The sequence below is a fragment of the Bombus vancouverensis genome, chromosome 1, assembly GCF_051014615.1.
Source record: "Bombus vancouverensis nearcticus chromosome 1, iyBomVanc1_principal, whole genome shotgun sequence".
Taxonomy (NCBI): domain Eukaryota; kingdom Metazoa; phylum Arthropoda; class Insecta; order Hymenoptera; family Apidae; genus Bombus; species Bombus vancouverensis.
In genome coordinates this window covers 7186159-7213089 of record NC_134911.1, presented here as the reverse complement: position 1 = coordinate 7213089, position 26931 = coordinate 7186159, and the positions used below count along the sequence as shown (strand labels likewise).

The following is a 26931-nucleotide window of genomic DNA, read 5'->3' as shown; positions in this document are numbered from 1 at the left end:
AGTTAATATACTTCAGAATGAAACAGCGTTTTCCTACCCTAGTCAAGCCTCTTTCACCAAATTAACTAATTTCCACTGATTTCGGCCGACCACTTTATCAAATAATTCATATTATGCTTCAGAGATGGAATATTTTTTTCAGTATATAATAGAAATATATTTAACTTTCTACATAAATTTCTAATTTACTAAATTATTCCATTTAACATCTCTATTAAAAAATAGTCTATGCATTCAAATAAAATTCTAGTCGATAAAAGAATTCTAAGATATTTCCTAAAATTTAATGAAAAATATCTAAAGATTTCATTAAAAGAAAAATCTCACTAAATCTCAACAGAAAGTGTCAATATTTCAATTTTAATAAGTTTCCAAAATTCTTCTTAAAGAGGAAAAAGATTCATAACCTCAAACTAATTTCAACGTACAAAGAAATTGTAAAATATTTTTCAAAGTTCTATTTCCAACATTATTAAAATTTCCATTAAGTAATTAAGCTATATATTTGAAATCTATTTGTCTCGAGAAGAAAGCATAAAAAAAGCGTTGAAAGCGTTGTCGACTCTAGTGTACCAGCAGTTGCCGAGAAAAAGCTAACCACTGTTGTTCTCTGTATCGGTGAGGGGTTTGTCCCTTGCCCCCTGCACGCGGAATACGAAGAAAAGGATACTGTTACGTATACACCGGTCTGTTCTCCTCAGTCCTGAAAAGGGTGGAAAATAATCGTCGTTTGTCGGCGGAACGGAATTTCATTAAGTTCCACGGCAGCCGTTTAGATTGATTTACGATCGATACACGATAAAGTGAAAAGAAGAAAATTGATCAAGAACTCGCGAGCGACTCCGGTTTCGTGTTTCCACGAAATTGAAAACGCCGCCTTAAGCTCGCCGCTCGCGATGTAATTCGACCGTCTGCGCGCGTTGCCTCGCTTAATTAACGGACGTTGTTGCGTAAGAACCAAGAGAGGAATTCGTTAAAGTGAATCGAAATTAATTAAGTTGCCAAGGTTTTTAGAAGGGTGGAAATACTCCCGAATAAATGTTGCTTCAAGTTATGAAATTAAACCCTAGAATAATATTCTGATATATTATTAGGATGCAATTGTTTTTTGCAAGATATAATACAGTAAATGCAATGTAATAAATGTATTTTCATATAGTTTTAAGTACCTTGTAATTTTTGTAAGAAAGAGTGGTTGTATCGTTTGTAATACAAAAAATTTAATAAACAAAATGGTAGTTTTCACGACACAAAATACATGTAGTATTAAAGACTTCAATTCTCTAAAAAGATATTGTATCGTTTATATACTATATTCTCAAGCAGAACAGAATTGCTACCATATAATCACTGAATTCTCTTCTATACTATTTGTCTCTTATCTTTTTAAATATCATGACTTATTCAAACTAAACCATTCTCTATCCTGTATCATATAAATGAAGTTTCAATAAATCAACCAATAACCTACAAGAATAAAAAGAACATTGTATCATCTCCAATTTTTAAATTAAAAACTTAATTACCAACTCATCAAAGCTTACATGTAAAATATTTCCACTTCATATATATATCATCATGTACTTTAATACTAATTTTATCAGGCCCGGTTGAATGACTGGTTTCAAAATTTAATTTAAAATTGTGCATTCATTGTTACTTCTTTTGTTCATCTAACTTTATGTAAACTCTTATATTAATTGATTAATCAGATAATATAAGAATTAATATAACATAAAATTAGATGAGCAAAAGAAATAACAATGGATGTACAATCTTAAATTAAATTTTAAAACCGGTCGTTTGACCGGCCCTGGTAAGGTTAGTTTAACAGCAAGTAATATTATTAAAGATTTCTATATAAGGAACAAGCCTAAGGAAGGTTAAAGGATAAGACGAGTCGAATTTATGGTATCATTTGCCCGCACGTTATTTTTCAAAGGAGAAGGGAATACAAATAGAGGGGAAATTACCTCGCTGCAGCCGCCCCATTGCCAATTATTCGGGTGGCGTGTTCTGACTCGGTTGTCGCACGAGCAATCGGTGAGTTCGCCCCTGGAACAGGCTCTGGTGACACTGTAAGCAACTCCCGCCGCCGATATTGCGTACACGAACGCTGCCTCGCGACTGTCTGCAAAGATGCACCGGAATTTCTCCGTTGTAGCACAAGTTTTTCCATTTTCTGCAAGCTGCTAGCGTATTTTACTCTAATAAAAAACAAAATTATACCGCTACACCTGCACCGTGGGAGGTTTAATTAAAAAAAATTATTTCTCGCTCACGGGGAAAAGATATCTTTTAATTGTTTTGGATTGCATTATGTGTTAAATATGAAAGCTTTGGGGCTACGTGTTCCGTATTGTACGCTTCTTAACACGTAGTTAAAGTTTAAACAAAATTCCTAAGAATCTCATTTTCTCGGAGAAGTACTTTAATTACCTTTATAATCATGGCTATATCTATGTTTACGTCTGTGTCTGTATCTACATACGAATTTATGTGTATTACAGTATATGCTTATATAAATATAAATTGAATATATACTGTTATTATAGTTACTACTTTTATCCTCAGTTACCAAAAACCTACTGTCAAATCAAATTTCCATCCTGCTTCAAATACGCCAACCATAACCTCTGAATACATCCATTTTCACGTCGAACTAAAACTTCTCTTCATCTTAAGCTACCACTTTGCGAGGATCTCCTCTTACTGCGCATGCGTCTTAAGCTTTATTCCCTTCAAGACGAAGATTTTACTTACTGACTAGCATCACACCGCCGAAAATGTTGTCCGGATTTTCCGGGCTGATGGAGCAATTCCATCTAGCCGACCGAAACTGGTGCTGACATTCCTCAATGGCCAACCTCGCGCCCGCGCTGACTGCCTGAAAGTAAAAACTGTGAAAACCACGAATGGAAAAGAAAACAATTTCACATGAATATGCATACATACGAGTCTCCCAAAAACCATGCTGATCAGCTTGATAAATTAAAATGCAGAGAAAAATGATAATTACAAATTACAAAGATAAATAAATTTTCGAAAATTTATCTTGGAGCTTATGATATTTTATATATCCCTGTAATAAATAGATTTATGAAAATGTGTTAAACTCTAATTATATGTTTGTTTTGGTGAAATTGAGAACTCTTAAAAAATAGAGATCAGTTTGATTTCTGAAAGTACAATATATCGTTTCTCATTAATTGGTTGAGGATGTACAAATATGTTACGTAACTAGTATAGTAAGCTTGTAATTAGATTCGTTTAATGTTGATTCTAATATTAGAATGTAATTGAACTGGTGTCAGTGGGTGGACATGTTCTATATTAGGATCTATTGAGAATCTGTTGACGTGCAATTAGTAATCACTATCTGTAATAGCAAGTGGTTGAAATTAATACGGCTTCGATCACTGGGATTAATGCTGATTAGAAGTTGTTTGCGGAAATTGTTGTTGTCGTTGGACGATGTTAATTTAGGTTACGTGTTTGGGAGAATTAGAGAACGCTTTGTAAGTGGAAAGTGTAAAATTTGAGAAATGTTGGAAACAATTTCAGGTACACATAAAAGAGGCTTATAATTAAAACAATTACAAATAGTTGTTTTATAATAAAACTTGAAAACGGAGTTTAATAAGCTTTATCAATTTCTAACCTCAAAGTACCAAATTCCACTCATAACACCAATCACATTTCAAACAGTCATGACGAATATAAATCAATATCAACTTCATTTTCAATTCCATTTATTACACAGAAATTTTAAACAATTCTTTTGGACAATGATTGAATCAACAAACAGTATCCTCATATATACTTCCAGCGAAACTAGTAACCTGAAACCAAGTCAACTCATGGTCAGAATAAAAACCATAGAGATGGAGAAAGATAAAAAGAAAACACGTATAACTTGATGGCCGAAATTTCGACACGAAACAAATCGAGGATCGTTCGACGTGTATCTGGTTAATCGTCCGAGGATTAAACGTCCGTCGCGGTGTCGTTATGAATATTCATAGAGTGGTCTTTTGTCGGTAAGCAAGATTTGGAAAAGCAAGGTAGTCGGCGTCGTTCAAAGAGATATATCGAGCCACGAGTTTACCTAGACACCGGTTTCTAGACGAACACTGCTTCTGCCCTGCCCCACCACGACAAGATTTGTGCATTAGGCAGAGGTAAACGCGATTTTGGGCAACATTTGACCGCTTTTTTACCGGCCATGCCATCCAACCGTCGCAGGCTGCGACAGATTGCCAAAGACTTTATGTAATTGGAATTTATTTATAGTAGCATAGTAACATGGATTTGATTTTTTGTATTTCATCTTAATTTCTTAGGTTATATCACACTGATGTTGATACATTAATCTATAAATTAGACCAGTTCTAAAGCATACAGTTTTAATCCACTTGTTCAAAATTTATTTTCTTTCACTACAGTATAGTAAAGTAGAAAATGCAAATGAAAAACCTTTTCTCTTAAAATCTAAACTATACAAAAGCAAATTACTTGCACATTAAATTAATTACACAGTGTAAAGTTTAGCTTGCAAATGCTTTCAACTTATAAAATAGAAACTACTCAAAAATACGTCACTTAAAAATTAAATTGGGTACATAGCATAACAACTAAACTCTCATCTCTCAGTTCTGTAAACCTAACACGCAAGATGCTTTTTGTCATAAATGTACCGGTGCAGGTGCTCTTCTTGGAATAAAGGTTAAAGACCCTTGGTATGGGGAGTTAATTTTAGTATGCAGGTATTATTTAGAATTTTATTACTTTTTGAGATTATAGCGTAAATTCTGTACCGTTGAATGCTGTGAGCACTTTAATACTCGTGTATTGACATTTTTTTCATGTTGATGTGGTTATGTTAAAGTATCCCTAATAAAATGTTACTTTTCTTGTTTTTAGTGAATTCTTGTGCTCGGTGTTGGTTTTTAATGAACGTAGAATTAAATGGTACAAGGAGAAAGTCGAAGCAAATGGTCGGATAAGGTTTGACGTTGTTGGTTGGAATTTTTAAATGAGTGTGTTTCACTTTATAGCATTTGAAGTAATATATGTATAATTAAGTACTTTTAGTAGCAATTAAGGAGTTTGTAATTGTACAATTTCAATTTTTTAGGACACGCAAATTTCTGATTCCTGTTAAAGGGAATTTTTCTTTTTGGAGGAACAATGAAATAATTTAAATAATTTGGTCATTTATTAAAATGGACGTATTTCGTGATTATTAAAAATCTGAGTATTCGTTAAAATTGTAGAATATCTTCACATGGTAGAAATTTAAACGTGCTCGTTTCAAGATTTCAGCTAAATATTTGCTCAAAATTTCACGGTGTTTGATATTTTCTCATAAGAAATATATTTATTTGAAAAACTAAATCTTCCAAAACATCTTCATTTCTAAAAGCATTACCATGCATCACGTTACACTTCTCTTAAAATCATGCTACATTTCCAAGCAATAATTCTTGAACTAAAACATAATGTACGAATTATTCTTGGCCTAAACGCTCTGAATAATGTTTCTACTCGGTATCTCAAACAAATCTTCCACTAAATTTGTTTGAAATAACTGAAATACCATCTCGTAGACGTAACTTTCGCAAACATTTGGAATGTTCGGCTGTTTCAAACTAATTTACAACGGCAGAAACAGAGTTTCACGGAGATCCAAGGCTCGATCCAAGATCAGAGAATTCGCGACTTCATTTACCGACTGCGAGGCGTCTCGAAAGGAGGTCGTGTAGGGTTCACTGAAGACCCTGACTGTTCCAGAGCTCGAGTATTAAATATTGCAGGCGCGGCAAACGAAAGCTACAACTCGACCGCTGCATTCCGGGAGTTCTTTAGAATCGTGCGAATTCACCGGTGCGCTCGCGCCATTTTCCACCGACGCTCAATTTTCCCCTTCGCGATCCCGGATCATTTTTTTATCCCTCTACATCACCGTAGAACTTGAAACACATGTATCCACATGTGTGTTTACACCTTTCTAAATTTTATTTCAATTTATTTCTTCTATCTATATTCTACTAATCTATATCTCTTTACATTTTGTTTTCATATCTTTTGATGCGTGTGTTTATATCTTTCTATATTTTGTTTTAAGCGAGTATTGTGTTATACAGGGTGGTTGGTAACTGGTGGTTGGTACAAACGGAAAGGGGGTGATTCTAGGCGAAAAAAGAAGTCGAAAATATAGAATAAAAATTTTTTTTATTTTTTTCTTTTAATTTTTCCATCGAGACAACGATCTACAGTGAGATCCGTTGTAAAGATAAAGACGCGATAAAGTGCACGCGTACCGAGCGAAAATTCAAAGTCGATTTTCTCAAAAACAAAGCCTCGAACGAAAAATTTGTATTCTATATTTTCGACTTCTTTTTTCGCGTAGAATCACCCCCTTTCCGCTTGTACCACCAGTTACCAACCACCCTATATATTATTGTGTTATATGTTATGTTACGTTATATATATTATATTTGTTTTCAATTAAACGTTATTATATTATGTTGTATTATTATTATGTATACTACATTTGTGTCTAATGTAAGCTATAAGAAACAGTCGTGAAGAAATGCTAGAATAATTATTTTTAAAATAAGAAAATGTATATTAAGGAAACTAATCCGGTACGCTAAGGAAGCTTTTTCCAATAAACGTAAGATCTGATATACAATAAATTATTGTATTATTATTATGTAGTATCATGGATGAGGGGTCTAAAGGGGATGAGGGGAAGAGGACAATAAACGAATTAACAGCAGTACGAGTTGAGATGTCAAAGAGTGTGGATTGCGTTGATAAGAGTCGTTGATTAATTACTTAGTTGTGTTGATTATTATACGTTTGCTGCGACTAGTTCATGTTTAACGAACATTATTTTCTGTTCAATTAACACCTGTTCAATCTACTTATCATTAACAAATTAACTATAGTAGTTACGATACTACAATTATTATTATTTATTACCATATTTATTTATTATTTCTTCATCTGAAGAAAGTTTAATTTGATTGTGTTTGAAGATGAAGAATTAATAGAAAAAAATAATATAATAACAGAATGCCAAAAGAATTCGAGAGAATAAATGTATGGAATAGCTATCATCATAGAAATTGAAAAAGAAAGCGTCCGAGGAAAAGGTCGAACGTCCCTGTAACATTTAATTGTCCATGACCTCCCTTTTACGTATGCATATTTAATGACACGGTTCAATGCGAAATTATGCTATTCGCCCCTTAACGATGCTGTACATTTTTTCGTTTTTGATTTTTCCATCTTCGAAAATTAAATGCTTCGCACGTGTATTTAGGTTTCACGCAAAATTATACTTTCGGTTCACCTTAACGACAAAATTCGATGGCGGTAATACAGAGAAACTGTTATTATTACTGAAATATTATGGTTTTTATGTCTCTCGGGAATCAATTTTGGAAAGTAAAGAAATCCTTGAAAAATTCATCCTTATACGCTATTATATCGAAAATGTTTAATTCATCACCTAATTGGCGTTAGATAACGTAAAGAAAAATTTGCTGGAACGAAAAATATGTGCAGCAAAATGCTCACTCTGCCACTGATTCACTTATGGCAATATTATCTAAACTTTAACTTCTTCATGCAATTCCCCTCCATTTTAGTTTCTTCAGTATAAGTTTTATACTATAGCTGCCAATAGTTCGACTTTTAAGGAAAAAAGAGGAAAAGAATCTAAAATTGATTTTCTACTAGTATCCTGTTAAAAAAAGGAGCAGAGTGTAAAAATCGTATAGACAATATCACAAACGATTAACCAACAGCGTATTAAATTAAAAAAAAGAGAATTAAAGGGGTATTCTGGTCTAGAGGCATGAATCTCGGGCGATTTTTGAAGCTCTGTACAAGCGAAACAAAAAATATTTTTGCTATCCTTCTTTTTAGCGTTTGTTTATTGATATTTCGAGATTACGTAAAAAATTCACTGAAAAAAAAAGCTCAATATTTAAAAAGTTACGAGCTGGCAAAGTGGGTGCTGCCAAGAAAATGGGGTGTCGTGGCGTGCATGATATCAACCCTTCTGGTCATTTGAAACAAAGAAAGCGAACAGATTCTTAATTAGTATGGATGCCGCTATCGTCTGAATCTTGGAAAAGTCAATGCAACATTTTTTCACAAAATGACGGCCGTTTGAAAAAAAATTTCTTATTTCGCACGTTTTTTTGACAATTCCGAACGTTTAAAAGATAGTAATATTAAAGATTTTGAGCTGAGCGTGGTCCGGACGATAGAGAAGTATATAAGGAATATTCAGACCAAATTTTAAATAAATCGGTTCGTTAGAACTTGAGATATCGTGCACGCCAACTCGAAAAAAGTAGTTTCGAGAAAAACGCGCTTAAAGTTTTGAGACAAGTTTACTCGGACAACGTCTACCGTCTACTGTTCATTTGTTCCGGTCGGACCGAAACAGATGCTGCGTCACAAAAATGGCTGTAACTCATAAAATAGTTGAAATTTTGAAAAATCCTTTTAAGGGCATATTCTTGAATGTCTAAACTTTGGAAATATGAAAAAGAATTTTCGATTTTTTCAAATTTCTAGACCAGAATACCCCCTTAGAAAACATAAAAGTGACAAAAAAAGAATCTAAAATTGATTTCTCACTAGTTCTCTGTTGAAAAATCCGCAGAGCGTAAAGATCATACGGCCAATATCACAAATGCTTGGCCAATAAAATTCTGATCTACGCAAAAAAATGAAATTGAAAAAAAAGGACGAAAAACGATCAAAAGTCTGATTTCTCGTTGATTCTCCACTGGAAAATTGGTAAAAAAATGTGTAAAGATTGTACGAACAATATCAAAAGTGTTTGATCAATTAAGAAACTAACCTAAAAAAAGAACGTTTAAAAAAAATAAAAATAGGATAAGTATGGGGAAAAAATGGAATATTGATTTCTCATCGGTCCTCCTTTGAAAAATCGACAAAGTGTAAAGATCGTGCGGACAATGTCGTAAACGTTCGGCCAACAGGCCGCACGGAGGGCCGGCGGATCGAATTAGCCGCGTGCTTCCCCGGCCATTAATCCGAACGGTGAAGGAGAGAGGTTGCCCCTGCCGTGAGGTAAATACCTGCAGGACTGGAGGCGAGCGGGAGCATATCGCCTGCTGCTTCGCGGTCAGGTGCACACTCTTGCAGTTCTTTTCGGCGCTTGCCGGCCCGATCACACCCGCGCCAACGATCTGCGCTTGACCATCGCCACCGCTTCCAGAACTTGATCCGCTATTCAGCCGTGGCTCAACACCCAGATACCTGAAACAATCCCGGAAGCAGCAACCATTATTGTTATTATCCTTCGATTTCTTACGTGAACCTTCTTACGAAATCTCAACCAACTTATAGTGATAGATTTACGGAAATACTTATGTAAGTTGGAATTGATCAGAAGTGAGGTTAGGTTGAAGTTTCATAAACGTAATATTAAAACTACCAAATTGCTTGATATAAAAGTCGAATAAAATACTAACTAATTTATTATACGTATAGGTTTATGAAGATATTTATGTAAGTTGAAAGAGAAGATGGAATGTGAGGTTAGAATAGGGTTAGGTTATAGGATTAGGTACAGATTTAGTAAGTTTAATATTAGGACTATCAAATAGATGATAATTGTCATAAAATCTTAATCAAAATTATCGTATTAGTTGTAGCTTCACGAAAATATTTATATTAGTTGGAATGGAAGATGAGATGTGAGGATGAGTTACAGATTTAATGAAGTTAACGTTAGAATTATCAACGTATGTTAATGTAACGGGTTTTATATACTTTTTGCATTTACAAAAAATTAATTCAGGCAGTCAATGCAAGCTTCAAGTAAAAGGAAAATATTATTTTGAAAATTATCATTTAAAAAATCCAATGTATCTATATAGATTAATATTGTTCCTCTATCATTCTCGAATCACGGAATTTCCTTCTCCCCACTCTCATGTCATATATTACTTGCCCACCCTGTATTTTCACGAAGCATAGAGGACAGCTACTCGGTAGCCTCGCTCGTACCGAGGCTACCCACAAAGGAACTCTCGCCGTGACGAACCACCTATAATTAGAGCAGGTATTCGAGTGAAAATTATAGAGGGGAAAAGGACGAAGGGCAACAGCTAAGGGTAACCGATGCCCGACAATATAAGAGGATCCGCAAGAACCGACAACAGGGATTGTCTACGTCGTAACATGAGACAAGAAGACTTAACTTTCCTATCGCGTGAATCACATGAATGTTCAAGAATCTTGCTAGTAAAAGTTATTAATTGTTTTCAATGTAAATGAAATTTTTTAATATTAATATTATATAATATTTATATTGGTAATTACAAATTTGAAGTAGTGACGTAAAATATAAAATTTTATTGAACATTATATTTCCATATTAGTATTAAATATTTTTTTGTCAAAATAAATTGAATGCATGTATTTCGGTTCATTGCGAGGGAAACATTTCGATATAATATGTTTCATAACCTCAAATTCATAATAGCGACTTTAAACATTACATTTCGTTAAAAAATATATTACTTCAGTTCATTATTGAAAGAATACTTCAATACAAATTTATATCAGTAATCATGTATACATATTCACTATAATGACCTAAAGCTTTCGACCTTTTGATCCGAATTTATATCGAAAGAAGTATTTTAATAATTCCCCAATATGATTTTCCAAGTTTATACTTCTCCATAAATGTCCTATTAAGTATTTAACTATTATACTTACGAACGGCGGTATATTTACTTGCTACAAAGGGTTTGGTTAGGGATAAAATGCTACATGAACCGGCGGCATTTTTTTCTGCGGCGTTCATCTCCCGAAAAGTTCACGGCACCTGGGTGAAAGCGTACAAGGAATCAAAGAGGCGTGTACACGGTATATCTCAGAGAAAGCGTGTCGAATTTAATTCCTCGTAAAGCTCCATTAATTTACGGGTGGCCGCAAAGAGATCCAACATGTCCGATCATCCGGCTCAATTATCGAATTTATTTAATGCCGGCCACTCGTAATGAGTACCTGCGTGCAAAAACCTATATTCTGGTGCAGACGCGCGAAAATATCCTGTCTTCCCTATCCCTATACTCAATATATACCACATGTAGGGAGAACGATTGGTTGACTTCTCGCTTGCAATTAACTTTACTGAGAAAGATCAGTTCGTCGTTTTAAGGAGCGTACCTACCAGCAAACATATTCACGAACAATGCAATATCTTTGCATAATAGTAACAAGTTAGATAATAAACAAGTGAAATTTTTCAAGGGAATTGTAAAAATCACAAATTATTTGAAAATTGTAAGAGACTGTAGAAAAGAGATTCCTAACCTATTTTGCTTGTAACTTGTCAATATACCTATGATGTAATATTATTAGTTGATAAATTATTATAATGTAATAGTATGAGTTAATAAAATATTATACAAGAAAGCTTTGTACTTACTTCAGTATCGAATTTAAGTAAATTTAAAAAATACAGATAAATTTTAGACTTTATATATACCAATCCAGTATAATCCTAAATAACAGCAGAGGAAGGATTAGTTACAAAAAAAAGTAAATAAAAGTAAATAAAAAAGAGTCTAGAAGTTCGGAAACGTTCCCTGCCTCTCGTTAATCGCGGCGTTGTAAGAAGAAAAAAACAGGAAATATAGGAAAAAAAAGAAAGAATAGAAGTGGTCCTGTCATTTTCTATTATTTTTCAAAGGTTGCCCCCCTTCGGAGCATAGGTAGCGGTCGTTTAGGCGGTAAATCTTAATGAGAATCGAGGGTGTGGCCTTGGCCGGGCCCGGGAACGATGATTGCAACCCCGTGGGCAACGTTTAAGGGAACGGGTCGTCGCGTCAACTTCTACACGTACGACACACGCCGAGGGAGTGACCAATTCTCGTGCGGACGCGCCTTCGAGCTTCCTTAATGCGAGTTTGAGAAGATTTTAATCTGCCCACGAACTCGATTACTCCCGAAGCGCCTGGCTACTCGGAATTACAGATGCGGTCTAAAGGGAAGATAAGTCAGTGTTGCTATTAATCCTTTGGGATAATTTATCTCTTATTTAAGTTAACCTCTTTCTCTCATACTTTTCATACTGATATTTACATTCATGTCTTTGATATTTTTGCAATGCTGCGTATCTTTCCCTCTTTTGTTTCTTGGGCTAAGTGGAATACGTGGTGGACTTTACGAGCTGGTTTATACAATAACGAGACGAGTTGATACTTGTGCCGTTAAATGTATTTTTAAATATACAGGGTGGTTGGTAACTGGTGGTACAAGCGGAAGGAGGTGATTCTACGCGAAAAAAGAAGTCGAAAATACAGAGTAAAATTTTTTCGTTTGAGGCTTTGTTTTCGAGAAAATCGACTTTGAATTTTCGCTCGGTAAGCGTGCGGTACGTTATAACGGATCTCACTGTACATCGTTGTCTCGATGGAAAAATAAAAAAAAAAAATTAAAAAAGAATTTTTATTCTATATTTTCGACTTCCTTTTTCGCGTAGAATCACCCCCTTTCCGCTTGTACCACCAGTTACCAACCACCCTGTATAGTACAGAATACAGAGTCAATTGTCGTTCGCTCAAAGTCACTCGGTAGAAGAATGTTCGATATTCGTACGCTAGGTAACGCTTACGTTCTCTCGATACTAATTGTCCTAAAGATCGTGTTCGTTTATTTATATTGGTCTGGAGAGTATCGGAAAGTTTAAATTCGACTTCGGTTGACGGTTGCACGTAGCGGCGATATTGTTTTGTCCGGAGTTTGTTTATCGTTACGTTTTGTACGTCAAGACGGTGTCAATGTCCCGAGGCAAAACAACATGAGTCGCTCTCGATTCGCATCGTCCTCTGACTCATGTGCCGCTACAAATATGTAAAATGATATTTTTCACTGTAGATAAAAAGAAATATTTATTGAGAAATTCAATCAATATTTAAATTTTACTTTTCCCGATTCTACTTCCCTGTTTTAACTTCGTAGAATGTTTAAAAACTCGTTTCAAATTAAGCAACCACATTTCCTAAATACACATTTTTTGATCCGCTAGCAATGTTCACCTTCTCTTTTAAGTCACCAAAAATTATACTAAGTCGATTAATCATAACCAAAATTTCTTCCTTTGACTTCCTCGAATTTCCTACTACTACCATTTCGAATGAAACAATCACAGCATTTCTCGAATCTCTTCCTACCACTGATATTAATTCCCTATAAGAATTTATGCTCTCAAAAAAACCAGTACCACGTACCATCACCACGAAACCTCTTTCTAATCACCACCGTATCCTCCGCCAGCAATTTCAATCTCTAGCGCGGAAATCACATGAGTCATCTAACGAGGCTGACCGCTGCAACGGCGTAGGAGCGTTTATTATTTGTTTGCGCGCCAAACTCCTCGACTAGCTACCATACCTATTTCGGATTTGTTTGACCACGGTTTACGTCTCTCTTTCACTGACCTCTTCCCACCACCCTTTCACCCCCACAACGAAATCACGCTATTTAATATTTAAAGTTTATGGACATGGAAAAATATCTGTAGCCATAATTATCGATAATTGTCATCGATATAAATATTTTTATTTAACAAGATCTGAAATAGAGTGAGCCAAAGTCCAAGTACTATTGTATGTTATACAATGTTACGAAAGATCATAAAACACGAAATTATAGGGACGAAGGAAGTGTCCTACATGTACGTATAGTGTACTGGCATCATCGACGAGAAGATCATCCCAGTCATTTGGAGTATCGATGTTTATGAAAAGGCTAAGCCGATGGTTAAATAGAAGATTTTGTTGGTCGGCTACCCTTAAATACGTGTTAGTCGCGCAATATTGCAATCAATAGGCGGTTGGCGATATGGTTCGGGTGGCCGGCTCTTATGGGGAAAAGGTATCGACGGTTCATCGACTAACGCGGTCAAGGTTAGATAGACGAGAGACGGAGGAAGATAAATACACATATATATATACATAAATGGTTGTAGGAATGTAGATAGAGATTTTGCAAGAATCCTCGATCTAAAGAATTCTTAGAATGAATTCGTGGGACGAATTTACGATGCAGTGTGTACATTACGATGTAATTTACATAGCGTGATACATGGAATTTACAATATACTGAAACAAAGATCTAAAATTTAAGGAATATTTTAAAGAAGAAATTCTAGTGCAACTATGATTATAATGTATAAGTACATGCATGGAATTTACAATATATTAGATAAAAGATTTGAAAAGTTATCAGTTTAGGGTCTAGGGAATTTTTTTTTCAAATTCTCAGATTCAGAAAAAATTGTCATTACTTTATAAAACATTAAATAATTTTCGTTATATATTATTTGGCAGAACAGTTTGATACAGTTTTATTAATTATTCTCATTTTAAAATTTCACAGAAAACTCAATTGTTGTCACAAACAATAATATCGAAAACCAATAACAAAGCTGAACACGTATTCCGTTTAATCGAATTCCACAGAAACAAAGCCACAAGTTTAAAAAGGATCCCTTTCCGCACAACCAACCGCAGTTGGCCGCTGAAGACGATCAAAAAACCGCAAAAACTTGATCCCGCGAGAGGACTCCGTTTACCCAGACAAATCGTTCGAAATGGAATCATGGGCAAACGATACCGCGCAGGATGTCCCCGTTGCGCTAGATAACCAGCGTCGAGCGGTGGGGAAGGAGGCAAAGTGAACGAATGGAGAAAAGGATGCAACAGTCGAGTGCACACTCTGTTCGGGATAAGGTCTCGCGGTGAGCTACGGATATTCGAGATGGTTAGAGAATAAAGAACCGACCAAAGGAAAAAAGTAATGGAAAAGAATGAAACTATAATTGAAAAATGAACAGGGCAAGGCAAACAGATTAACATGTATGAATAACAGATAGGTTAGATGCAACATGTATGAGCTGCAATCAAGGTGCAATCTGATTTTGCCATCAACGGAGTGAATCAATTGAATTGAAACCATGTAAGGATATGTTGGAAAAGATGAAACTAAAATGTGAAAAAGAGGTACATGAGACAAAATAAACAAGTTTGCTTATATTATATTATAACTTATAATGCAACATATATATGGACTGCAATCTGCACTTGCAATTTGTTTGAATTGGAACCACATACATACATACTGACATTCATTTTTCATTCTCTATTAGTTTTGTCTACATTGTCTACAGTCCATATTTTAGGAAGAGGATTAACATGGCAATTTTGATGATATATAGATGTACAGCACACATATTATATACTATATCACAACATAAATTTGTTGTATGCTAACTAAATATGTTGAACGCTAATTGGAGATTTGTTTCACTCTCTGAATATTATACTAAATACTTTACATTGAATATCTTTTAGGAAAGGGATTAACATGGCAATTTTGATGATATGTAGATGTACAGTACACATATTATATACTAAATCATAACATAAATTTGTTATATGGAGGTTATCTATGAATAAATTATGAATGTTCAGGCAAACTCAAGTTTTTCTGATCTCAATAAGAGAAGTGAACGCTAATTGGAGATCTGTTTCACTCTCTGAATATTACACTAAATACTTTACATTGAATATCTATTGTACATCTTTACGCATTTAATTTTCCTGTAAATACAATAACATCTACCGTCCATCAATAATATTTTACATCCTAACCTCTTCAAAAAGTCACACAACAAATCTTATAACACAATTAATTACAATACCATTTCATACCATAATAGGTACATTACAGCTAAACTACGGATTTTTAGACTAAATTTAAAGGCATAAAAATCTACAGACTGTATATGATCTAGAAAAATAATAAGATATCCAATGCTCTGTCCAAAGTATTCTCTATAATTTTTATTGGATGAAACAAATTTCTATGTAAGTTTCATTTCTTTAATCCTGTTCATAAAAGCATAAAACTGTATAAAAATTTGCAGTCTAATTATAAATAAAGTAACCAATCTCAACCTAATCTAAATTATCAATTGTTCAGGTGCACAAGATTAGGTGATTCACCCAGAGTACAAAGAAAGGGTGGAGGTGGGGTTAAGGTAAGTACATATAGGAGGAAGGAGAATAATAATTCGACAAAGCGGCGGTCGGAAAGAAAGAAATCCATATTCAGATCCGATGATGTATCCGGGGCCGCGAGAGGGCTGCTCCCCATTCAAAGGGGAGGAGGTAAAGGGAAGCAAGCCTATGGAAGAGGAAAGGAAGGAGGAAGCCGCGTGAACGTGTACTAGGTCCCACCACTACTATACTCACCTCACCCTTTTCACATCTTTCTTCTCTTTTTCTATCTTTCTCTGTTCGTACAGAGAGTATATGCCGCGTTTTGCCTTTATCATCGGCGGCGGCGGCAAACCCTTAGCCGCGCCACGATTATGATTCCGATTATTATGATTATGATTATGATTATGATTATTATGATTATTGTTAGGTGGAGGTATCGCGTTGCCGTCACGGGCACGTCGACCCATGCTTTGTCCACGTGACAGCGATAGGGCCCATTTATGTCGAGAACACACACTCCACGCCGACGTTATAATGGAGGATAAATCCAGCCGAAAAGACCACAATACATACATCGTTCTGTCGTAGCATTAACCGGTAAGCTACCGGATATTATCGGTTCTATGTGGATGGTTTTATATATTTCTGTACGTACGTTTGGATGTGTATGTATATAACGTAAATTGTATAGTATAGGGAATGTAATATTTTTAGCATGGCGTGATGAAAGAAAAGTTTTAGGTTAGCTGTTCTACTTGGTATTTTCATTTTTATTTTACGCCTTTAATATTTTCATTGACAACTTTTGTTTTGAGTTTACACGTCATTTTTACTGTATTTTTTAGACATCCTAGTTGGGAATTCCTTCTTTCAAATTCTTAAAGTATCAATCGATTCTTTTTTATCAAAGAAATATTTAATTCCGTTGAAGATTCTTAAGACATCGGTGCACTTCGCAAGAAATTCAAACTTCAACTAGCTTTGTTCCAGACTCTTTCTAGAAAATTTCTAGAAAATCCAGATACTGCTTAAAAAATAATGAAACTAATAACATCTATTCCAAATTCGTATCTCATCAAAGATAGAAGCTACAATTATAATATTCTTATTTTCCAGCAAAATCCTACAAAAATCTCAGTTTCGTCTAAAAGGCGAAGGACGCACCAAACTACCAAGCGTGAGTGTATAGAGGGGTTAAAAATCCTATTCTAAAAATTCCGAGAAAATCAGCCTTCTAGAAACCATTCCTACATGGAGAAACACTCTACACCACTCGAACCAGTTCGATAACCTAACCCAGCTCCTCTCGCCATACCTATACAACCCTCTCCTTCACTCGACGCTGACGAACAACCTCATCTACTTCATCTTCAAAGAGACAACAACCTCACTCTTCGATAGGCTGCTACTGCTAGACGGAAAAACTGTAATCGGATCCGTTTCAAGCAGAAGGAGCAGGAAACACCGAGAAGAGTTTCGAAAAGACGTCGCAAAGAGAACTAGAACCGCTACCGACGATGATCAGACAACATCTATCGTCGACGCGGTCGTAAACCGACGATACCAGACGAAAAGTCGACCGTTCGTCAGGTTGTCTGGCTAAGATTCGCTGCCGTGGTTCCGTTTACGAACCCACAGAAAGGAACGTAGATAAATACTCATGGGCGGCTCTTACAGTTTTACGACCGTGCCACGGTTCTACGTTTGCTCGCTCTATTTGGCTAACGACAATTCTGATCTGCATTTTCTCAAACCGAAACTATCCTTATCGCCCTCTGAGATTTCTCGTGGCATCTGGTGAATCGCGCGTGGAATGCGCTTGGCAACGCTTCCGCGTGTCTTTTGGCCGTTTTATTGATGGTGTACAACAAGTACTACACAGGATTATGCAATTTTGTATTTATAGAAATTCGGATATAAGTTAGTTTTAGTACGCGATGCAGTGTTTCAGGAATCTTCAAAGAAAATTGTTCGGTGAAATTAGAATACAGAAACCCTTGTTTTTCAATGTCTTGGATCGTATGTTTTAGGAATATTCAAATAAAATTTTAGAATTCGAATATAGGAGATTTTTAATTAATGTTTTAAGCTTAAGTATTTAAAGAATTTTGAAAAAAGACTTGTGGAAGAATTAGGAGAAATATGGTTTTTCTTTACTTTTTGTTATTTTCTTCTTGTTGATTTCTTAAACTATGTAGACTAGACGGGTGAAATTTTGTGGGTGGGCTGTTTAAAACAATCCAGACAAATGGACATTTCTGAGCGTAACAAATGAGACATTTTTATTAAGCCATGCTTTAGAAGCGTTCACTGAAAGCTTTGAATAGAATTAAAATATAGAATCTTTCCTTATCGATATCTTGAGTTGTATTTTCAAGATTGTCAAAGGAAATTTTAAATATAATTTTTCAAAAAGACTTCCGGGGAACTTTTTATTTTAAATGAAACTTCTGGACAGAATTGAAAGCAACATAGAATTTCTTAATCAATAGATATTTTTAAACGACTTTTCCATCAAGACAAACTGAAAAATTCCTGCACAACTTCTACTTTCATATTTAATTCTCCTATAAAACGTCTAGACGTAACAGATCCAGGAACTTTTGCGACTTTCTGAATGCTTCGTCCCCCAATCATTTCATCCCATCTCCTACTGTACGTGTCATCGTCGATCAGGATTAATTAGCCGGAAGGAAAGACACGGATCGTGATTCCTCTATGAACATAGAGCACGGTGCTCGTGCACATTCAACGAGAGGAAACTTCACCTCGATGTTCCCGCCGCGATCTAATGGTCACCCTTCGGGCAGAGTTTTGGCCCGGGGGTCATCCCCTTTTTTCGCCGTGAAAGTCACGAGGGGGCCACTTTGGACAGAATGAGATACGAACGAGGAACGTTGCATAAGTATAATGCTGGCAGAGAAAAGGGGGATGTTCGGTAATCGATACTAATTAGGACGAGGTAAAGTTTCGGTTGTGAGAGGAACAGCGGCTCTCCTATAGTATTTGTTAGAGCACATATACACGCATATATGTACGCATAATTATACACAGTGGCTAATTATTATCCACTGAAAAGATTCTTTTGATTTTTTATTAATATGTTGTTCATTAGTACGTGAGATAACGGTCCTTAAAGAATATTATTTTAGGAATTTGGTGGTACAAGCGGAAAGGGGGTGATTCTACGCGTAAAAAGAAGTCGAAAATATAGAATACAATTTTTTCGTTTGAGACTTTGTTTTCGAGAAAATCGACTTTGAATTTTCGCTCGGTACGCGTGCACTTTATCGCGTCTCGTTATAACGGGTCTCACTGTAGATCGTTGTCTCGATGGAAAAATTAAAAAAGAATTAGAAAAGAAAATTTTTGTTCTATATTTTCGACTTCTCTTTTCGCGTAGAATCACCCCCTTTCCGCTTTTACCACCAGTTACCAACCACCCTGTATAATATATGTAATATAATGTGTAACAATAATTTGTGATAATAATTTTCATCCCTTAAGAGTTCATCAATATTATTTCTAGAATTATTGTTTGAATTCTTACAGATTGAAAGACATATTCATTGTTAAACTGAGGACTTGTATACTTAAGTATTAAATAACTGAGGTTTATGTATTTAAATATGCAAATTAAATATGTAAAAATCCACAAGATATATGCAATATGTAAAAGTACAGAATATATGTAAAATTGAATATTTATTATAATATATAAAGGGTAAAAGAAATTCCTATTTAAGTTTCACTTCTTTAATTGTATCCAGAGAAGTATAAAATTGTATGAACATTTATAATCTATCTCTAGTATGTATTAATATTTCACTCTACAAAAAGTAGAATGGTACCTACAAGAAATTACAAGAAAGATGATACATTCCTGATAGCCAAAATATTAATTAGCACGTCCGAAAAGTTTCTTTCGTTTTATAAGGAAATAATGGATACACAACATTTTCCGTTTTATATTATTTTATCGAATTAATTATCATTCATTTTGCTCTATTAAAATAAAGATCACAACGCTCGACAGATTAGGTTTCATGTTTGTATAAAGATACGTCGCTGTAAAAGACGTGTCTGTAAAACAAAGACACTTTTCGGACAACTTAATAAAAAAAGGAAAAGGAGAAAAAGAATAGGGGGGGGGGGAGGAAGAAAAAAAAGAATAGAACAAGAATTCTTCTATTCTCTTTAACCATATCTAGAGGTATCGATAGGTTAAGCTTCTAGAGCGTGTACTCTAATGGGTTGCACATAAATCATTCGAGACAATAAAAATTATCACCGAATAGGTGTCCCGAGGGTCTGCTTACAATGTTTCGACGGAAAGGGTTCTCGAAATAATGGGGACGTCATAAAACTTATCTCACCTAACCATGGATATGAACAGCTTATCGTTTAACTCTTGTCCTCCTTCCCTTGTACCTTTTCCATGAAAATTCCATTTCATAATTTTTCACCTTTCGTCGCGATAACCTTTAGTAAAAAAATATATTACCTTGAAATTCTAGAATGATTTAGATTATTTCCTTGAAAAGGAAAATTAATTATAATCTGTCTATCGAATAGGGAATGTATTGAATTCTTAATTTTAATTTCTACTTTTCTGTCTTTTTAATTTCAATTCTTGTGCTGGAAATAAAAAAATAAACTGCTACAGGAAATTTGCAATTGCAAAATAATTGAACAAATCTATCGAACAGAGAATGTATTGAATTCTTAATTTTAATTTCTACTTTTCTGTCTTTTTAATTTCAATTCTTGTGCTGGAAATTAAAAAGTAAACTACTACAGGAAATTTGCAATTGCAAAATAATTGAACAAATCTATCGAACAGAGAATGTATTGAATTCTTAATTTTAATTTCTACTTTTCTGTCTTTTTAATTTCAATTCTTGTGCTGGAAATTAAAAAAGTAAACTGCTGCAGGAAATTTGCAGTTGCAAAATGATTGAACAAATCTGTCGAACAGAGAATTCTTAATTGTATCGAATTCTTAATTTTAATTTCTACTTTTCTGTCTTTTTAATTTCAATTTTTGTGCTGGAAATTAAAAAGTAAACTACTACAGGAAATTTGCAATTGCAAAATAATTGAACAAATCTATCGAACAGAGAATGTATTGAATTCTTAATTTTAATTTCTACATTTCTGTCTTTTTAATTTCAATTCTTGTGCTGGAAATTAAAAAAATAAACTGCTACAGGAAATTTACAATTGCAAAATGATTGAACAAATCTGTCGAACAGAGAATTCTTAATTGTATCGAATTCTTAATTTTAATTTCTACTTTTCTGTCTTTTTAATTTCAATTTTTGTGCTGGAAATTAAAAAAGTAAACTGCTACAGGAAATTTGCAATTGCAAAATGATTGAACAAAATCGAACGTACAGTATCGGTCCATGAAATTCAAATTTGCAAAGGTAACATTCAAAAATCGTTCTACGCATGTACATGTGTATGTATAAGGAAGAGAAGGTGAGTTACGAGGAGTTCAGCGAGTGACTTCAACGTGTTTCAGCGGGTAAAACATTCCGGATATCGCGGGCTCGTCATTCGATTTCCGGTCAGCTAATTTTCTTTCAGAAGGAAAACAAGTCAGCTTGATAGTTTGAGCACGCAGAATCTAACAAGATATAGGCGGAGGAATTAGCTCTAACAAGATTAAAGCTTTTAAACGGAACGCGCGCCGTAGCTCCGCACAAGATTAACCGCGAAAGAGTAGGCCGAGAGAGTTATAGATATTGCATTCGGTACCCTCTCCTATCTTTGCCATAATATTTGTCTTTTTAAACGACTACCTTTTTACGTTACATAAAATCTTGCATTAAATATAAAACACGTCTCGCTCAAATCGAATATCTAAATTATCTTTATTGCTGTTGAAGATAAAAAAGAATGACTAGAAGTTTATATAGTTCCAAGATGTGTTCAAAACATTTATTGATGATGAAAAAAATGTTTCCTCAAGGTCATGCTAGATGTCACGATCATCGAAGTTCATTCATCTTGGAACAGACTAATATTCCCTTTATGTAGGTTATGTGAACATTTTTCTAAGTAAATCTATATACAGGGTGGTTGAAAAAGAAGTCGAAAATATAGAATAAAAATTTTTTTTTAATTTTCTTTTTTTTTTTTTTAATTTTTCCATCGAGACAACGATCTACAGTGAGATCCGTTATAACGAGACGTGATAAAGTGCACGCGTACCGAGCGAAAATTCAAAGTCAATTTTCTCGAAAACAAAGCCTCTAACGAAAAATTTTTATTCTATATTTTCGACTTCTTTTTTCGCCTAGAATCACCCCCTTTCCGCTTGTACCACCAGTTACCAACCACCCTGTATACAAAATTGCACAATAAATACGTTAATACGTTCATACATAATCGACACATTATACTGTGTTCCAATTTCTACAAATAGCCTTTAGTACGTTGCCTGCTGTGAAAAGTGCAACGTGATGCACAATACGTATTTGAGGAATCAACGCGTTGAAAACCCCAAAAAGAAATAGCAGCGCAAAGAATTCCATTGCTTCAAAAATGAAACACTTGGCCATCCCTCTTTGCTATGCCCCATCAGCTACCAATTTGCTCGCGTTTATTAGATCCACACGGAACGCAACACATCTCCTCCCACTTCACAAGCACGGTGCGTCTTCGCTAAATCCTCCCCACTCCTCCTCAAGACAGCACACGCGAGCCTAACGAATCGTAAGTTGCGCTCGATAATCGATAACCTCTCACCAGCGTTACTCATTACATTCCCTCATTCCACGGACATTTCCCCTGTCTCTCGTCTTTCAACTTCCTACACGTCTTTTCTACGGCATAAACCAGCGGTTCTTAATCTTTTGTGTACCACGGATCTTTAACTAATTTTTCGTTGTCGCGGATCCCCATGACTAAAATCAACGCTTAGATCCGTAATGCGCCTCAAACGTGTATATCTAAAACATTTATCGACTGCTGATCAACAAACTTCAAATTTGGAGAGAAGTGATTTATTATAAATAGACTGCAGATTTTATGCATTTTTATATCTTCATGAGCATAACTAAAGGAATGGAACGTAAATACAAACGTTTCATGTTTAAATATCATAATAAATATTCTACCTTAAATATTTTATATACTTTTGCATATTATATGCGCTGTGCGCATTTTTGTACCGTCAAGCATCTCATAAATGCATAAAAATCCACAGTCTAATTATAAATAAATAAAAACGCAAATAATTATTCCTTATTCGAAAAATGACTAGTTCCGCGAGTGAGGAACTTGCAGCGCCCCGGAGATGCTTCGCGGATGACAGGTTAAGAACCACTGCCATAAACCATAACGACACGTGATCCTCCGTCGTTCCTATTGTCGCGGTCGAACGGTTAAAAACGTTTCCCGCGTAACGAGACCAGAGGTCGATAGAGTGAAAAAAGAAAGAGGAGGAAGAAGAAAACTGTGGAGAAAGAGCCAGAATATAAGAGAGACGATGGTGAAGCGGAGAAGGGAATAATCCGGCTTTCAACCGGTGCTTTCAAGAATTTAACGTTCCAGAAAGATTACGCAACAAAACGGATAGGTTAGGGGGAGGGAGTAGGGGTTGATGGTGAAAGAGTGGGGAGAAGTGCAAGAAGAAAGAGAATGGTGGATTACGTCACGAACTCTTCTGTATACTCGTCGATCGTACGTAGTTGGTACGCGAACCGATGTATCGACTCTTCTCGAGGGGATCGGCGAATCATTTACCGGGCTGCTTAAAACAAGGCCAATCTTAATTAGGGGATGCACCGGCGGATACATTCCCATGGGATCCCCATTGTTCCCTCCCTTTTTGCACCGTTCTGCGGTACGGTGCACGCCAGAGAGAGAACACCGTCTACGCGGATGTGGTGCGTCTAAAGGTGCACGCCCCCGTGCCCCTGGGATATCAAGTAGAGTACTACCGGTCTCCTCCGGCGTTTACCATGGAACAGAATTCCTTGGATCGACGGTGGATCCCGTATGTGCGCAACGCGCATGCGCGTGGGCGAGTGACATTAATATGTTTTCACGTGATAATGAAAGTTATCCTGTTTACTATTATGGTAAAGTTTGACATAATCACATTTAGTTAGCCTTAATTCTTTGCAGGCTTAGAAATGAATCTAACACTCCATTGTATTTCATTTTTTGGATTAATATACTTTAACGTTATATCTTAATTTCATAGAAATATAACAATGTAGTCTGAAGTTTTAACTGAATTTGAATCCCGAAAGTTTTTGAAAGTAACTTATTGATTACGAATCAATCCAGAGGAAATGTTAATGAAAGGATTGATACCTAACTTGTCACCGGCAGTTCTAGTATTAAATTGAGTGTCACAGTGAAAAGATACTCATTATTCATTGTGTATGGACTTGTAAATAACATAGATTACAATCTAGCTTGATAACTCATACGTTTTTTGATAAATAAAAATAAGTGCTACAATTTCCAAGTGATACATACTTATTATTCGTTATATATTAACTAGCAATTAAAATAAATTGCAATCTAGCATGATAAATAACGCCTATAATTTCCAAGTGATATAGTATTAATTTGACGACTACGCGTTTCACGCGTGAGCGCTGCTTAACAGCTCGATAACCTGAACCAACAACTCACTGTGTTTTTATCTGATTGCTATACTCCATCAGTTCTAGCAGCGCTGACCAAACCTTACCGACCGAACAGATTGACTTAAAATTGAAAACGAGCTAAGATATCAATGCCGATATAGAAGGGTCGTATTCTTCATAGGTTATGTAGTATTTTGATGCATCAAGACATGATGCATATAGCTAACATGTTATAGCAACGGAGATTGAGTGGGGAAAGCCCCAATACGCGCATCAAATGAATGCACAGACCTGTTGTAACACCACTGATGATTCGTTTGTCGTCAACACCGGCGAAATCAGCGCGTGCTTGTTTTCTCAGAAAACAGTGGAAATAAACAACGATGGATAATTTAATTACATGTTCCTAGCGATCATGGAGTGGCTACGCAAACATGAAACCCGGCCAGATTAAATATATCCGCGTGCGTGATTGGCAAACACGTTGTGTAACGTGATATTCAACACGGTGGAACGATGATGACCAGTTGAAACAATGAACTTCACTCTTTTTCGGCATTCATATGGGCTTGTTTGTGGAACTATATAAATATTGTGAATATTGTTCCATCGAAGTTGAAGTAATTCTGATGCTTGTTATTGTAGGACTTTGTTTTATGATGGAGACCATTTAATTGAGTTCGAGGAGGTTATTGATAGTAAAAATTAAGTATGGTGCGTTCAATAAAAAGGTATTTTTACTGTAATATTTTTCGACGAAGTTTTAAGTAATTATTATTATAATGCTGTAACTACAATAGGGAAATATATATTATAGCGAAAATAATTATAGTAAATCTCGAGGTAACAAATAAAATCACTAGACTTTCCATTAATTTATTAGAAGGTAGGATTCTTTAAAATTTCTTAATGGATTTATTTTTAATATGTAGGAACGTTAGTAGATTGTTTAATTTGTTGTACTAAATGTTTGCTTTTAAATAACAAAATAAATAGATCTGTGCAAGAAAGCAAGAATATCTAAATGCTCGATGAAACAAAAAGATTCGTAGTCAGCAACATTTTAAATCAGTGATTTCATTTCAAAGGCGGCCAAAGAACAAAAGCATTCACTACACGCTTCATTTTCTTCACCGTACCTTCCTACTGTCCCGCCCCTGGCCGGATTTTTCATTTCTTAAAAGCCTGCCTATCTCTATCCCTCATCGTACAATCCAAATTAAAACTATCTGGGACAACAGCACGAAAACCTGCCAATATAACTACATATCAATACCATTTTCTCCACCTTCCACCCGCCCTCACCCCTCTCTCAACTCAGTCAAACAATTCCACCAGTTAAATGACGCCAATGAATCGTAATAAACAGCAATGGGAAATTATACTCTACTAAATCACAAATTCAGTGATGAAGGCAACAATATGAAGTATTTCATATTTCCTTTTTAAATTTTATACAACTTTCCCTTAGCTTATTTAAATTTATATTCTATAACCAATTTCTAAAATAAAAATAAAATAAATTTTATCATTAACAAAAATATAGTTATTTTATATTTAGATATTGGAAAATTATTTGCTGTTTGAGACTACAAAAACAATCTTGTTCACGGTTGCACAAACCTAAAATGATTACTATTTTATATTAATAATCTTGTAAACATAGATAATATCAAAAATCTACTACTTCTACTACTATTGCTATTAATCTACTACTATTTTGCATTCTAAACACTAAGCTCCCTTTGAAAATCTCTGGTAACTAATATTACTTGAAAAAAATAAAAATAACGATAACAATTCATAAATTCAAGGACTACCATTTTATACGTCAATTTCCCATCAGTAATTATAAATATATGTTAAAGGTAAATAATATTACTAACCTTTACTTCTATTTTTTAATCCAATTCAAAAATCTCACTGATATCACTGGTAACCAAAACAGTAATAATAATACTAATAACTCGTGTAAATTGGAGATTCCATATTTCCTCATGTACCATCATGTCCACCCTCTCCCCGCTAGGACCCACTCATCGGTATAGACAGCACGGTGGTGCGCGAAAACAGTCAGTGTTGGTTCAGGCGTTGGTTTTGCGGTGGGTTAAGGCTCGTTCACGCGTGAAACAAGGAGTCCTGGCCTGGGATCTTAACGCTCGGTTTGACAAACGTTCTCGTTGCTTGCATTAGCATATTGCGATTTACATTTCCCTGTATTATCGACCCCTAACCATTCACGT

The 26931-nt window shown here is 35.1% G+C and overlaps 1 protein-coding gene and 1 long non-coding RNA gene across 4 annotated transcripts in view; one reads left to right on the top strand and one right to left on the bottom strand.

Moving 5' to 3' along the window:
- Window positions 1–26931, bottom strand: part of LOC117160584 (protein Wnt-4) — a 77591-nt gene that overhangs the window by 9722 nt on the left and 40938 nt on the right. For both annotated transcript variants that reach the window (XM_033341427.2, XM_076617191.1), the window contains exons 2-4: window positions 9132–9312; window positions 2764–2887; window positions 1974–2131 (exon numbers count right to left, since the gene is read on the bottom strand). In XM_033341427.2, the coding sequence (XP_033197318.1) occupies window positions 1974–2131; window positions 2764–2887; window positions 9132–9312 (463 nt within the window). The remainder of the gene's footprint in view (window positions 1–1973; window positions 2132–2763; window positions 2888–9131; window positions 9313–26931) is intronic.
- LOC143303133 (uncharacterized) lies at window positions 14784–19257 on the top strand. Of its 2 annotated transcripts, none has more exons than XR_013059145.1 (3): window positions 14784–14868; window positions 14944–16673; window positions 17193–19257. It is a non-coding gene; the product is annotated as an uncharacterized LOC143303133 (long non-coding RNA). The 2 variants fall into 2 exon arrangements; XR_013059144.1 differs by having other exon boundaries at window positions 14790–15074; window positions 16057–16673.